This window comes from Neoarius graeffei, chromosome 26, assembly GCF_027579695.1.
Source record: "Neoarius graeffei isolate fNeoGra1 chromosome 26, fNeoGra1.pri, whole genome shotgun sequence".
NCBI lineage: Eukaryota > Metazoa > Chordata > Actinopteri > Siluriformes > Ariidae > Neoarius > Neoarius graeffei.
The window spans coordinates 24,654,834-24,671,345 of NC_083594.1; the positions used below are offsets into that span (position 1 = coordinate 24,654,834).

Genomic DNA, 16,512 nt, shown 5'->3' on the forward strand with positions numbered 1-16,512 from the left:
AAGCTGGAAAAGTTAAAGGTACAAAAAAGGAACAGCTGGAGGACCAAATTGCAACTCATTAGGTCAGTTGGCAATAGGCAGACACATGACTGGGTATAAAAAGAGCATCTTGGAGTGGCAGCGGCTCTCAGAAGTAAAGATGGGAAGAGGATCACCAAGCCCCCTAATTCTGCGCCGACAAATAGTGGAGCAATATCAGAAAGGAGTTCAACAGTTTAAAATTGCAAAGAGTTTGAACATCTACAGTGCATATGGTAATATCATCAAAAGATTCAGAGAATCTGGAAGAATCTCTGTGCGTAAGGGTCAAGACCGGAAAACCATACTGGGCGCCCGTGATCTTCGGGCCCTTAGACGGCACTGCATCACATACAGGCATGCTTCTGTATTGGAAGTCACAAAATGGGCTCAGGAATATTTCCAGAGAACATTATCTGTGAACACAATTCACCGTGCCATCCGCCGTTGCCAGCTAAAACTCTATAGTTCAAAGAAGAAGCCGTATCTAAACATGATCCAGAAGCGCAGACGTCTTCCCTGGGCCAAGGCTCATTTAAAATGGACTGTGGCAAAGTGAAAAACTGTTCTGTGGTCAGATGAATCAAAATTTGAAGTTCTTTATGGAAATCAGGGACGCCGTGTCATTCGGACTAAAGAGGAGAAGGACAACCCAAGTTGTTATCAGCATTCAGTTCAGAAGCCTGCATCTCTGATGGTATGGGGTTGCATTAGTGCATGTGGCATGGGCAGCTTACACATCCGGAAAGACATCATCAATGCTGAAAGGTATATCCAGGTTCTAGAGCAACATATCCTCCCATCCAGACGATGTCTCTTTCAGGGAAGACCTTGCATTTTCCAACATGACAATGCCAAACCACATACTGCATCAATTATAGCATCATGGCTGCGTAGAAGAAGGGTCCGGGTACTGAACTGGCCAGCCTGCAGTCCAGATCTTTCACCCATAGAAAACATTTGGTGCATCATAAAACGGAAGATACGACAAAAAAGACCTAAGACAGTTGAGCAACTAGAATCCTACATTAGACAAGAATGGGTTAACATTCCTATCCCTAAACTTGAGCAACTTGTCTCCTCAGTCCCCACACGTTTACAGACTGTTGTAAAGAGAAAAGGGGATGGCTCACAGTGGTAAACATGGCTTTGTCCCAACTTTGAGATGTGTTGTTGTCATGAAATTTAAAATCACCTAATTTTTATCTTTAAATGATACATTTTCTCAGTTTAAACATTTGATATGTCATCTATGTTCTATTCTGAATAAAATATGGAATTTTGAAACTTCCACATCATTGCATTCCATTTTTATTTACAATTTGTACTTTGTCCCAACTTTTTTGGAATTGGGGTTGTAAAATATACACAGCTACATCATGCAATGGCAAGTTATTCACTTTTTAATTTTTTTTAAAATCAATTCAAAATCGCAAGTGAAGTACCCAGTAAAGAAAGGTTAGTACTGGATTAATATGCTACCTCTATGTCTGAAAATCTCTTTCTGCTGTTGGATTAAAATGGAGACAAAAAAAACCCTCCCAAATGAATATTAACCAGCCTAGTATATTCATAAAAAAAAAAGCAGAGTCTGGAGTTTAAGATACATTCTCCTTTGACTTGAAAACTCAAGTCTAAACATGCACCTTTTTTTTAAACAAAAAATCTGATTTATTGACTGACTCATGTCAATAAATCAGTAAGATTTGTGAGAATATTCTTATCATATTGCTTAAGCACATGGAAACACTTTGGTTAGGTTAATGGCCAAATCTGACTTTTTTTTTTTAAACTTCTAATTTGATATGCTTCCATTTCCATCTTGTTTTCCAACTAGTTAGGTATGCACTTGTGTGTTGCCGGATGGATTGATGGGAAACAAGTGGGTTATCCAATCCGCTTCCCAGCTCCTAAATGTGGTTTAAATAAAACGGGTGTAATCCAGTACAAGAATCCTAACGTAAACACTCCCTATGATGCTTACTGCTACAGAATTAGAGGTACTTATAAAATGTATCAAATAAATTTAATAAAGTTTGAAGTTCAATGTACAATATTAATTATTGCATATTTGAACAACCTGAAATAATTTTTTTCCTCTTGTTTTTCTAGAGGTAACATGTGAATGTGGACCTGGATATGTTGGCGATGGAGAATTCTGTAATGGCAATCTCGTCTCTGTCATCGCTACCCATTCTAATGTCTCCATATTTTACTCTGTAAGAGCTCATTTCTATTTTTGAAATAAAATGCACAAGTATGGTTGAGATGAAGACATAATTTCAATATTGTGATACAGTTCTCGCCATGATTATTGGTAACCCTTCTAAAGATAGGGTAAGAAAAATATCCACCTTTTGGTGAAGTAGCTTCATCTCACACTGAAAATGAGAAAAGTCCAATCTATGATTGAAATAAATTTATTCAAAGATAAACAAATCTCTCATCAAGAAATAATTATTTTCAACAAAAACACACGTGCCACTATTATTGCCAACCCTGCATTTAATACTGTAAAGTCTCCCTTTGCCAGTAACAGTACTGAGTCTTCTCCTATAACATTTTTAAGGTTGGAGATATAGAGCAGGGCATCTGAGACCATTCCTCTTTACAGAATCTTTCTCGATCATCCAGGGTCCAAGGCTCTCTCTTGTGAACTCTCCTCTTCAGCTCACCCCACAGGGGACTGAGATGGCCATAGCAAAAATAAGATTCTGTGGTCAGCTAACCATTTTTGGATTTAGAAAACAATCCACCTTTAGGTAAAGTAGCTTCATCTCACACTGGGAAAAAAAGAGAAAAATCCAACCTTTTAATTGAAATTTATTAAGAGAAAAAAATCCCTCAAGAAATAACTTTCAGCAAACACATGTGTCGCAATTATTGGCACCCCTGGAAATTATAGTGAACACAATGGAACTGAAGCATGTTTCCCATTTAAGTTGGGAAAAGTCCAGTGAACCTAGTTCTATCAGAGTATTAGCAACTAATACTCATCAGAAGTAGACTAAATTGGATTGACCACCATTCTTTTTATAGAATTACTGGTGACCCCTCCTGCTTTGTTTCTTCATCCTGCAATACCTTCCCCTGGTTAATGTTCCCTATTTGCCCTTCCATTGTAACTTTAGCTACTGTTTTTAACTACTTATTTTTCCACCATTACCTTTTGCCCTTTCCTCCCATTAGCCTATTTACCCTTTATCTATAGTTCTGTATTTTCCATCTTGCATAGGCTTCTGTTTTCTACCCTTATAATTAAATGTTTAGCCTTCTGGAGCCTCTCTTCCCAACATAAAGTTTACCTCTAACTATAATTCTTCCCCGTTTGCCCATTTAAAAAATATATATGCCTTTCCCAAGGCTGTGTTCCTGTTTTCCATCTTAACGTCTTTTCCACCACAAAAGATAAGAGAACACAAACCAAATGAGGGAGAAGTGTTTTAACCTTCATAAGTCAGGGAATGGTTCATTTCTACTGTTAGGGCAATAATAAAAAAGTGGACACCAACTAGAACTTTTACAAACTTGGCTGAAAGAGGGCCCAAGCTTATTTTGCCGCCCCCATCCCGCCCACACAACACTAACTAGAACCATGTTCTATGGTATGATCAAACAAAAATGGAGCTTTTTGGCAAGACACACTCAAGGTGAGTTTGGCATTAAAAGGAGGATGGCTACCCTTTCCCAGCTGTAAAATATGGTGGACGTTCTGTGATGTTTTGGCGCCATTTTTCCTTCAAAGGTCCTGGAAACCTTGTTAGGGTACATGGCATTATGGATGCCATGAAAGATCAGGACATTTTAAATCAAAATCTGGCTGCCTCTGCCAGGAAACTAAAACTGGGTCATCATTGGATCTTCCAGCCAAACAACAAAAATGGTTAGCTGACCACAGAATCAAACTTCTGCCATGGCCATCTCAGTCCCCTGACCACTAAAAACTGGTGGGGTGATCTGAAGGAGAGTGCACAAGAGAGGGCCAAGGACCCTGGATGATCTGGAGGAACTGTGTAAAGAGGAATGGTCTCAGATGCCCTGCTCTGTATCTCCAACCTTATAAAATGTTATAGGAGACAATTCAGTGGTGCTTTACTGGCAAAGGGAAGTACAAAGTATTAAATGTAGGGGTGCCAATAATGGTGGCACATGTGTATTTGTTGAAAATAATTATTTCTTGATAAGGGATTTGTTTTTCTCTGAATAAATTTTTCTATTAATTCATGACTGTATATTTCATGAGTGAGCGGAGCAAACGAGTGAAAATATTTCAACACGAGAAGATAAAGTTCATATCTTCATGCCATTATGTAATGGTCTTCATAGTATCGAGACATCCACACACAAAAAAAGCAAATTAAATCAAGGAGAATTTTAATTTTGAATCTACTTGCTATTTTGACAACGCACATCAAGTCAGCAGGAAAACACTGGGAATGACATCATCGGAGTGACGATATCGGGAAATATGTCACTCAGAGCCGTGATGTATTTTGTATGAAAAGCATGAGTTTTTCAACATGAGAAGATAAGCTTCATATCTTCAAGCCAACGTGTGATTTTCTTTTTATTATATTGACACATTCACAAAAAGTACACAAATTTATCAAAACAATTCACTGATATCTTAATGAATGAGCTATTGAAAAATAGGTCATGGTTGTAGTTGTCCATGTCCCAAATGTAGTTTGTATGAAAAATATGAGTGGTGTATTTTCCAGTACAGACTTACTGGGAAATACACCACTCATTTTTCATACAAACTACATCTGGGACATGGACAACTACAACTGTGACATATTTTTCAATAGATCATTCATCATTCAAGTCTGACTGTTCCAACTATTGTGGGATCACCCTACTGTCCATAGCCGGCAAAATCCTTGCAAGAATACTGCTAAACAGGCTAGTGCCTGCAGTTGCAGAACAACATCTCCCTGAGAGTCAGTGCAGGTTCAGAGCTAACAGGAGTACCACTGACATGGTCTGTGTTCTCAGACAACTCCAAGAGAAATGTCAAGAACAGAACAAGGGACTGTGCATAATGTTTGTCGACTTCACCAAAGCATTCGATACTGTCAGCAGGAAAGGTATCTGGCAAATCATGGAATGACTTGGCTGCCCCCCAAAATTTCTCAACATGGTCATCCAACTCCATGAGGACCAGCGTGGCCAAATTAGACACAGCAACAACTTCTCAGAGCCTTTCCCCTTTGCCAATGGTGTCAAGCAGGGCTGCATCCTCACACCCACTCTCTTCACCATCTTCAGTATGATGCTCCAGCAGGCCACAGAGGATCTGGATGACGAGGACTGCGTCTACACCTGGTATCGTACTGATGGCAGTCTAAGACGACTTCAGGCCCACACAAAGACACTAGAACAACTGATCCAAGAATTACTGTTTGCCAATGACGCAGCGCTTGCAGCCCACACTGAGGCTGCTCTGCAACACACAACAACCTGCTTTGCAGATCCCTCACAACTCTTTGGTCTGGAAGTCAGCTTGAAAAAGACTGAAGTTCTGTATCAACCCCCACCCCAAGAAGCATACCATGCCCCACACATCACCATTGGTCAGAGAGAGCTGAAAACAGTCCACCAGTTCAGCTACCTGGGAAGTACCATTTCATCAGATACAAAGCTGGACAAGGAAATTGACAGCAGACTGGTAAAAGCAAGCAGTGCCTTTGGAAGACTCTACAAAAGAGTGTGGAAGAACAGACACCTGAAGAAATGCACCAAGATCAGCGTATACCAAGCAGTGTTACTGACAACACTCCTTTATGGTGCTGAGATGTGGGTTGTCTACTGTCGCCACCTACGACTTCTGGAACGCTTCCCCCAACGCTGCCTCCGCTCCATCCTCAACATCCACTGAAGCGACTTTGTCATCAACATCAAAGTCCTTGAAGAGCAGAGGTAACTAGCATCGAGGCCATGCTGCTGAGGACACAGCTATGCTGGGCGGGGCATGTCTCTAGAATGGAGGACCATTGCCTACCCAAGACCATGCTGTATGGTGAGCTGTCCTCCGGTCACCGAGGCATAGGGGCTCCAAAGAAGCAATACAAAGACAATCTAAAAAAAAACAACAACACTGAAGGACTGTTGTATCGATCACCACCAGTGGTCAACATTGGCTACCGACCAAGTAGCCTGGAGACATAGAATTAACCAGGCTACCTCCTCTTTTGAAGAGAGATGAAGGTCTGAAGCAGCAGACAAAAGAAGAAGGAAGGACCGTAACGCCAAAACCAAAGAAACAAACCCTACAGCCCAGACCTTCTCCTGTAACTTCTGCAGCTGGATCTGTCATTCTTACTTTGGGCTGTTGAGCCATCAGCAGCCATGGACAACCCTCCCACTGATCTTCGTTCATCAAAGCCATGCCATGATTTTCCAGTAAAATACTCATGTGTCAGGGTGTAGGCACTTATGGATGCAAATGCAGGAAAGAGCAGGTGCATCGTAAACTGAGCCAAATCAGGAAACTGGAGATGTAGTCCGGGACAGGCAAGGGTCAGTCGATCGGCAAACAGAATATCAGAGATCAGGTGAGAGAATGAAGTCAGAAATAAACCTAAACAGAGTTCAGTAATGGGAAGTCGGGCAGATAGTCAAACGGCTCGATAAAGTCAGGCACGGGGACATAGAATGATACTCCACAAAGTCAGAGTGTGAGAGCTGAGCTTATATAGGGAAGGTGATTGCCAGTAAATTAGAGACGGGTGTTGAGGTTAGAATTCTGGTGATGAGGAGCGCTGTGGTGCTTGAGAAGTGTAGTCCAGAGCAGCCATGTTTGGAGGCTGCTCCGAACTCAGGTTTTCAGCACTGTTACTGACAGAACACCCCCTTGAGGCACTCCCTCTGGGAGCAATTTTTTTTTTGGGTGACCTCTCTTCCTTGGTACTGGTTGTCTGGCTGCTTCCCGTGGAACTCTTGACTGAGGAGGGGGTCTAAGATGTCCTTGGAGCTAACCCAGCTGTACTCTTCTGGGCCATACCCTTCCCAGTCAACCAGGTATTCGAGTTGTCCTTATCTGCGATGGGAGTTGAGGATCTTATTGACTTGGTAAATGGGGTTGCCTTCTAGATCTAGGGAGGAAGGTTCTTGGGTGGGTGTGTCTGTGGCTAGGGGACCTTGGATGGCAGGTTTTATGCATGATACGTGGAAAATGGAAGCCATCTTACAGTGAGGTGGGAACTCGAGCTTGTAGGAGACCTCGTTGACCTTGCACACTACCTTGTATGGGCTGATGCATCAGGCTTGAAGCTTCTTGCAGGTGTTTGTTTCCCTGAAGTATTTAGTGGATACCCACACTCGGTCCCCTGGGGCATACTCTGGGGTCTCTCCTCTGTGCTTGTTGGCATATTGTTTGTACTTTTAATTGGCATGCTCCAGTCTCTGATGGACCTCCTCCCATAGCTGTTGATTCCTCTGGAACCAAGAGTCTACTGTCAGGAACTGAGTGGGTACACGCACGCAGGCTTAAAGACTTGTGTGCGAAAACAGTGAGGGAGGGGCTGTAGGTGCTCTGTGTGACTAACAAGACAAAGGCACATAAATAATCTTTGGCTCATACAGGGATCAAACCCACGATCTCAGTGTTATAAACACCACAGTCTAACCAGCTAAGTTAACCAGCCCTTAGTTTACTAAAGTCTGAATAATAGTGTCTGAGATAAGATGTTAGACAGAGGAGAATAAAAGAGCTAAAGTAGGCAAAATCTATCTACCAGAGTAAAACTAAGAAATACTATAACATATGATCAAGCCAAAGCTATGTTATTGTATGCACACGTCAAACAACCTTAGGTTTAAATAGCACTTTTCACATAAACTAATCAAACTAAAGGCGGCACGGTGGTGTAGTGGTTAGCGCTGTCGCCTCACAGCAAGAAGGTCCTGGGTTCGAGCCCCGTGGCCAGCGAGGGCCTTTCTGTGCGGAGTTTGCATATTCTCCCCGTGTCCGCGTGGGTTTCCTCCGGGTGCTCTGGTTTCCCCCACAGTCCAAAGACATGCAGGTTAGGTTAACTGGTGACTCTAAATTGACCGTAGGTGTGAATGTGAGTGTGAATGGTTGTCTGTGTCTATGTGTCAGCCCTGTGATGACCTGGCGACTTGTCCAGGGTGTACCCTGCCTTTCGCCCATAGTCAGCTGGGATAGGCTCCAGCTTGCCTGCGACCCTGTAGAAGGATAAAGTGGCTAGAGATAATGAGATGAGATGAGATAATCAAACTAAGACTAACATTGCCCAAATGCCAGCCTTACTTGGGACCACTGTCACATGGCAGCAATGAAGGAGCTCATCGGTGATTCTCCATTCAGTGTACTCTGCTAGAAAACGGAGCCATTTCAATGTAGTTTAAATCAGCTTTGCTGTGTTGCAAAAGTCCTTCCCAGGCAGAATCTCATGATTCAGAAGTTCATTGGTTGAAGATGTGGAGGGAGCTTTTTAACAGTTGACCAGTGGCTCGTACAACCACACATTTGTCCCCTTGTTCTTCACTTCCATTTTTAGCTGCAGTGTCTCTTTGAAATACCACCAATGCATTGATCAGAGAGAGAGCGGCGCATCTGGGTACACTGGTCTGAGGAGATAAGCGGAGGCAGAGTGTATGAGGCCAGAGAGCGCCAGTCAGAGTGCGCGAGGCAAAGAGAGGAAGCTGGAGAGCAAGGTGCATCTTGATCGCGCCAGTCCAAAGAGCTGAAAGAGGAAGAAAACCGGGGCTCGCCGGCTTTTTAAATTTATGGCAATCTTGTCTCATGATCTACATGGCGCAGTGAAAGATGAGATGAAATGGATATCATCCAGGGCAGGAAGTGAGGGAATTATGGGAAATGTAGTTGCAGAGATGTGCTGTACCTACAGTGGATTGCTCCCACCTGAATTTCAAGGGGTGACGTATGCACAATAAGAAGCCTGTCACCGATGGGACCCCATCGATGACTTTAATTTGAGTGGTCTTTAGAGTTCGTCAGTGGACAAGTGGAATTTCTGGATGATTGAGCTATTGATGAAATTTCCTTCTGCCCCTGAGTCTATGAACGCAGAGAGAATATGGGTCGAGTCTGACAGTTTTAACACAACAGGTACCTTAAATGAGTGAGACTTGTGAATAGCTTCAGAACTCCGAGCTAGTAAGACTGGTTACTTGGTGGGTCTTATTCACCCGTGGTGGGCAAACAGGGCACTTAGCAATCTGATGAGCAGACTCTCCACAGTAAAAACAAAGGCCCTCACAGCATCTCCTGCCTCTCTCGGACCATTATAAGTGATCAAGAGAGACCTCCATGGGAGTTGGGGAGGCTAAAGTAGGAGAGGGTGTTGGAGGTGGCTGTAATGAGGGTCTTTTCTTGATGAGGTGATCCACATGAATAGCCAGATTGATCAGGGAGTCAGCGGTGAGATGTTCATCATGGCAGGTCATTTCACTGAGCACTTCAGGGCGTGGACCTTGACGAAACGTGGCTTTTAGCGCTGGCTCATTCCAACCACTGCCAGTGGGCGAAAGTCCAGTGCATATTTAGCAACTCTCCTTTCTCCCTGTCTGATGGTAAACAAGCTCTTGCTGACTTCAACTCCTTCAGGCTGATGAACAAACACTTGCTTAAAAAGCTCTAAGAACCAGGCATAGGTGGTATGTTCACCCCCAAGCTTCCACACAGCGGTAGCCCATTATAAAGCCTTGCCTGAAAGGAGATTAATGAATTGAGTAATCTTCTGTTCTTCTGTGGCTCTTTTGAGAGCGGAGAAATACAGGGAGCATTGGAGTAGGAATCCTTTGCAGTTAGACACTTTACCCAAATACTTTTCAGGTTGTGGAATCATTTGAGAAGCACCAACGAAGATGAGGAGCATGTGAGGATGGCCTGCGACATAACAGCAGTGAGTTGTGACATCCTAGTGTTGAGATAGCTGATTATCTATTGGTGTTCTCCTAACAGATGCCCCAACTGTTAATTGCAGTTTGATTGGCTTCCTCGGCTACATCCATTGATGGTGAAGTATCCTGTCAGGGTGTAGGCACTTACAGATGCAAATGCAGGGGAGAGCGGGTGCATCACAAATTGTAAACAAAGCCAAATTGGGAAACTGGAGACATAGTCCAGGACAGGCAAGGGTCAGTCGACCGGCAAAAAAAATATCCCAGATCAGGTGAGAGAACAAAGTCAGAAATAAACATAAACAGAGTTCAATGACGGGAAGTCAGGCAGATCATCAAACGGCTCGGTAAAGTCAGACACAGGGACACAGAACAATACTTCGGAAAGTCAGAGTGTGAGAGCTGAACTTGTATAGGGAAGGTGATTGCCGGTAAATTAGAGGCAGGTGTTGAGGTTAGAATTCTGGTGACGAGGGGCACTGTGGCACTTGGGAAGTGTAGTCCAGAGCGGTCATGTGTGGAGGCTGCTCTGAACTCAGGTTCTCAGTGCTGTTACTGCCATCATGTTGATGTAATTTTATATATACATATTTTATATATCACACACACACTATATACATCTCACACACACACACACACACACACACACACACACATATATATATATATATATAAACTAAAATATTACACACACGCATCTCAAAAAATGTTTTAATTTTGATGATTATGGCTTATAGGTTATGAAAATCAGAAATCCAGTATCTCTAATTATGAGAATATTTCATTTCAAGTTTGAGTAAAACAGTATAAATACCGTGTATCTCTTGGCCTAGTTCAGTTCATGCAACCACAAATCACAGTTGTCCAGAACACAATCATCAACACCCTCCACAAGGAGGGTAAGCCACAGGAGGTCATTGCTGAAAAGGCTAGCTGGAAAAAGTGCACAAGCAACAGGGATGACTGCAGCCCTGAGAGGATTGAGTCAATTCAAGAACTTGGGAGAGCTTCACAAGGAGTGGACGGAGGCTGGTGTCAGTGCATCAAGAGCCACCATGCACAGATGTCTTCAGGAAAGGGGCTACAACTGTTGCATTCCTAATATCAAGCCATTCCTGAACCAGAGACCATGTCAGAAGTATCTTACCTGAGCTAAGGAGAGAAAGAACTGAAGTGTTGATCAGTGGTCCAAAGTCCTCTTTTCAGATGAAAGCAAAGTTTGCATTTCATTTAGAAATCAAGGTCCTAGAGTCTGGAGGAAGATTGGAGAGGCACAAAATCCAAGGTGTTTGAAGTCCAGTGTGAAGTCTCCACAGTCTGTGATGATTTAGGGTTCCATGTCATTTGCTGTTGTTGGTCCACTGTGTTTCATCAAGTCCAAAGTCAACGCAGCCATCTACCAGGAGACTTTAGAGCACTTCATGCTACTATCTGTTGACAAGCTTTACGGAGATGCTGATTTCCTTTTCCAGCAGGACTTAGCACCTGCCCACAGTGCCAAAACTACTACCAAATGGTTTGCTGACCATGATATGACTCTGCTTGATTCACTAGCCAACTCGCTGGACCTGAACCCCATCGAGAACCTATGGAGTATTGTCCAGAGGATGATGAGAAACACCTGACCCAAAAATACAGACGAGCTGAAGGCCACTATCAAAGCAACTTGGGCTTCAATAACACCTCAGCAGTGCCACGGACTGATTGCCTCCATGCCGTTGACCCACTAATGCAGTAATTCATGGTAAAGGAGCCCCAACCAAGTACTGAGTGTGTAAATGAACATACTTTTCAGAAGTTGGACATTTCTGGATTGTAAATCCTTTTTTGATTGATCTTTGAAAATAGTCTAATAATTTGAGATACTGGATTAAGATTTTCTTGACACCTCCTTATCCAACTGCTGAAGCCATGGTCCACAAGATGTACAAGATCTCATTGTTGAAAAGTACTGACCACCTAAATTTTGCCACAACAAACATGCAATCACCCAAAACCATGTGGCAGTGTGTTATGGTCTAATGAGACAAAAGCAGAACGTTTTGGGGATCATTCTAAAAGGCTTTGGGGATCATTCTGAATGGCTTCAGAAGATTAAGATCAGCGTTTTGGAATGGCCCATTCAGAGCCCAGATCTAAATCCTATCAAAAAACCTGTGCAATGACTTGAAGAGCACGGTGCACAGGAGGTCACCTTACTTTTTGATAGATCTGGAGCTTTTTTTTTTGAAATAGTGTAATAAAATTTCCAAATCAATATATAGTTTGGGGATGTGCACATATATGCAACCAGGTTATTATTTTTTCTTTTTCATTTTTCCCATAAAACATTTCTATTAGTTTTTCACTTGAAATTCCACATTAAAAGTGGGAAAAGATCTGACATTTTAACTTTTTATATCCACTGTACAATGACATGATTTCAGATGGTTTTCTCTGCCTTACAAATGCATTTTTAGATTAATGTTCCTTTGTATTCCCTGTCAGATGTTAGTGAAGTATGCAGAGGCTGCTGAAGAGGGGAAAAAGCTCTTGGACTCCCTGTTGACCAGTTCATCAAACATAACTCTTTTTGTGCCACATAATGCAGGATTTTCTTCAAATGAGGTCAGCAATTCTTCATCAAACAAACTGAAATTATTTATTCTGCAAAAATGTGGTAACAATTTTGTGGTAACAGTTGAAGGTGAAGTATTTTATCCGCAATGGTGGGAGGGTCATACATTGTCCAAACCTCTATTTTATCCCAATAATTTCAGCAAGAATTCTGTTTTGCATGTAGTGTAGGATTGTAAACAATATCCCATATGCAAAAGTGAGTTGTGTAGCCTAACTCAAAGCTTGCATAAAGTTCTGTTAGGAATAAAAGTTGCTAATCATTTAATTAGGAGTATGAATAAGAATTTTTTTATTGGAAATACACTTTAAAAGGTACAGTACAGGGTGTTTTTTTTCTGTTAAAAATGAAAAGCAAAACAGTAATGATAAATGAATGATAAACCTATTTATCCTAGTCGTGTACAGATGGATACAAGCAAACACAGCAGCACACTTTGACATTTTAGCAAAGCAACCAAAAGGTTTTGCTCTTTCATCTGGTACTTAATAACTAAGCCAGTCACACTGATGTGCACAGTAAAGTAATTTTATTCTAATGCTTCTGTAATACTGAGGCAATTCCGACAACATTCACCCAGGATATAAATACCCTTAAATTAAATCTGGAAGTCTGCACTTACCTCATATTCATTATTGATTCATTTCAATGCCAATATAATGTGGTAGACAGCTAAAATAACAATAACTGTCAACATCCAATTATTTGTTGATTGAAATTGCTGTAGCTTGAAAAACTCTGAGCTTTCTGGCAACCCTTTTTTGACCAAACCAGGAAATGAATCTGATTACAGAAACATACCATTTGCCCAAGAAATTATGTTTAAAAATAATTTTATATATATATATATATATATATATATATATATATATATATATATATATATATATATATATATATTTTTTTTTTTTTTTAATGTGCCAGTTTATAATAAACTACAGCTGATAAATTGCAGCACATCGATTAAATATTAAGAAGGTTTCACATGAACACAGTTAATGATACAATGCTTTATAGAAGTGTTCACCCCTTGAACAATTTACATTTTGTAATGTTACAACCTAGAAATGAAATGAACTTACTTGGAATTCTATGTCAGGAATTTACACAGTAGCTAATAATATTGAAGTATATTTTTATGTGAAAATTGTGATTGCATAAATATTCATCCCTATCTGTCCTAAATTAGTATTAGTACATTAAGTTGCCATCAGGAGTCACTTAGTTGAACTAAGTCCACCTGTGTGCAAGTAAGTGTCACATGACCTCAATGGTCATGTGTTCCAGGAACACCTGTTCCTGGAAGAGCCTGAAGTTTGTTAAAGAACATACTGAAAGAACAGTAATATGAACCCCAAGGAGCATCAAAGGATGTCCAATATAAAGTTCTGGAAAAGTGTCAGGGTTTGATTATTTAAAAAAAGAACATACTGCGATGACTATGGTACAACAGTGACTCAGCCTCGAGGAGGCCATTCAACAAAACAGAACAAATTTGAAATTGTCAGTAAACCCGCTGAGAAAGAACAAACTACAAACATGGACACACTGACCTACAGTTCCCAAGACACACAGCGCCCTCTGTCTCCAGCCTACTGAAACTCAACTGTCTCTCATTTCCTTAATCACTTGTCCCTCTATTTAAGCTCCCCAGACAAACACTCCAGTGTGAAGTATCATTCTGCCTGCTCAGTACATACTAAGCCTTGTTTCTTCAAAGATTTTTTTTTATTGTCAATTCACTATATATCCAGGACATGTAGGAGAATCGAAATGCCGTTTCTCTCTCACCTTACTTGTAAAAGCAGATAAAGATTACAATCTGTTTGTTTATTTATATATATATATATATATATATATATATATATATATATATATGATAAAAATACACTAAAATCAAAAACAGTGTGCAAAATAGCAGTAGTGCAAATACAGTACAATATCTGTAACGGAGAAGGTGCTAGAAGAGTAGCTTGTGAGGTGTATATGAGCAGTAGTGCAAATGAGCAATAACAGCAGATACAGCAGTAATGCAAATGATTGTAGTGTGATGTGCAAACGGATATGAGAATTTCTTGTGTAAATGAATGTGTTACAGACCAGGGGTAGGGGTAGGTAGTGGACAGAGTTCAGCATCCTGACAGCCTGGTGGATGAAGCTGTTCAGCAATCTTGTGGAGCAGGCCCGGAGGGTCCAGTACCTTTTCCCTGAAGGCAGGAGGTTGAAGAGTGAGTGTGAAGGGTGGGAGGTGTCACCAGCTTTGCTGATGGCTCTGCTGGTGAGACGGGAGTGATAGATGTCTGTAAGGGAGGGCTGAGGGGTACCAATGATCTTGCTGGCCGTGTTCACTATGCGTTGCAGAGTCTTCCGGCAGGAGGCACTGCAGCCTCCGTACCATACAGTGTTGCAGCCAGTGAGGACACTCTCAATGGTGCCCCTGTGGAATAAGCACATGATGGGGGGTGGGACTTGTGCACTCCTCAGTTTGCAGAGGAAGTAGAGGAGAGTTTGAGCCTTCTTGGCCAGTGATGCGGTGTTGTTGGACCAGGAGAGGTCCTCAGCGATGTGCACCCCTAGGAATTTGGTGCTGCTCACCCTCTCCACTGCAGCACCATCGATGGTCAGAGGAGGATGCTGTGAGTGACCTCTTCTGAAGTCGACTGCAATCTCTTTGATCTTCTCCATGTTCAGGAAGAGATTGTTGTCTTTACTCCACTGGACCAGTTGGCTCACCTCATTCCTGTAGTTGGCTTCATCGTTGTTAGTAATGAGGCCCACCACAGTAATGTCATCTGCAAACTTGATGTAGTTGGTGCTGTAGATTGGTACACAATCATGGGTCAGCAGGGTGAAGAGCAGTGGGCTGAGCACACACCCTTGTGGGGCCCCTGTGCTCAACATGATGGTCCTGGTGTGTTACTGCTGACCCAAACATTCTATGGCCTCCCTGTAAGAAAGTCCAGCACCCAGTTACAAAGAGAGGTGTTGAGTCCCAAATGTCTGAGTTTTTGTATTAGCTGCTGGGGAATTATTGTGTTGAATGCCGAACTGTAATCCAAGAACAGCATTCGCACATAGGTGTTCTTTGAGTCCAGGTGAGTGAGGGCTGGGTGGAGAGCAGTGGAGATAGCATCCTCTATGGACCTGTTTGACCTATATGCAAACTGGAATGGGTCATGAGAGGGAGGGAGAATGGACTTGATGTTCTGCATGACCAGTCGCTCAAAGCACTTCATGATGATTGAAGTCAGTGCTACGGGCTGATAGTCATTATAGCTGGATGGGAGGGATTTCTTTGGCACTAGTATTATGGTTGTAGCTTTGAAACATGTGGGGACAACAGCTTGGTTCAGGGAGATGTTAAAGATGTCAGCTAGGACATCTTTGAGCTCCATGGCACAGTCCTTCAAAACACGACCAGGTACAGTATGTTGTATGGTCCAGCTGCCTTACCTGGGTTGATCCTGGAGAGGGTCCTCTCCACATTGGCTGGAGCTAGACATATGGCCTGTTCATCCGGGGGAGGAGTGGTCTTCTGTGGTGGTGTGTTGTTTTGTGTTTCTAAGCATCCAAAGAAGTCATTTAGGCAGTTTAGCAATGTGAGGTCACTCTCACAGGTCTGTGGTGGGGGTTTGTGAGGGTATGAATGCCACTCCAGAGAGACTGTGCATCTCTGGTGTTGCTGAAGTGTCCAGATATTTTATTGCTGTACTGACATTTTGCCTCCCTGATGCCGCGGGACAGGTTAGCTCTGGCTGTTGTTAGACCTGCGGTGTCACCGGCCCTAAAGGCTGCATCCCAAGCCTGTAGGAGCCTGTGAACCTCTCCTGTCAGCCAAGGCTTCTGGTTAGCACGAACAGTGATTGTTTTGCAGTGAGTGACATCATCAGTGCATTTAGCGATGTATGTTGTGACAGCCTCGGTGTATTCCTCCAAGTCTATGTGGTCATTGTAAGTGGCTGCTTCTTTGAAAATGTCCCAGTGTG

At 42.3% G+C, this 16,512-nt stretch overlaps 1 protein-coding gene across 6 annotated transcripts in view; it reads left to right on the top strand.

Annotated features, from left to right (window-relative positions):
- stab1 (stabilin 1) overlaps positions 1–16,512 on the top strand; it is a 403,938-nt gene that overhangs the window by 357,257 nt on the left and 30,169 nt on the right. For 5 of the 6 annotated variants that reach the window (XM_060910924.1, XM_060910926.1, XM_060910928.1 and 2 more), the window contains 3 exons: positions 1,856–2,018; positions 2,131–2,237; positions 12,397–12,516. In XM_060910924.1, coding sequence (XP_060766907.1) covers positions 1,856–2,018; positions 2,131–2,237; positions 12,397–12,516 — 390 coding nt within the window. Of the gene's footprint in view, positions 1–1,855; positions 2,019–2,130; positions 2,238–12,396; positions 12,517–16,512 lie in introns of those variants that run through there. The other variant, XR_009651684.1, reaches the window with a different exon arrangement.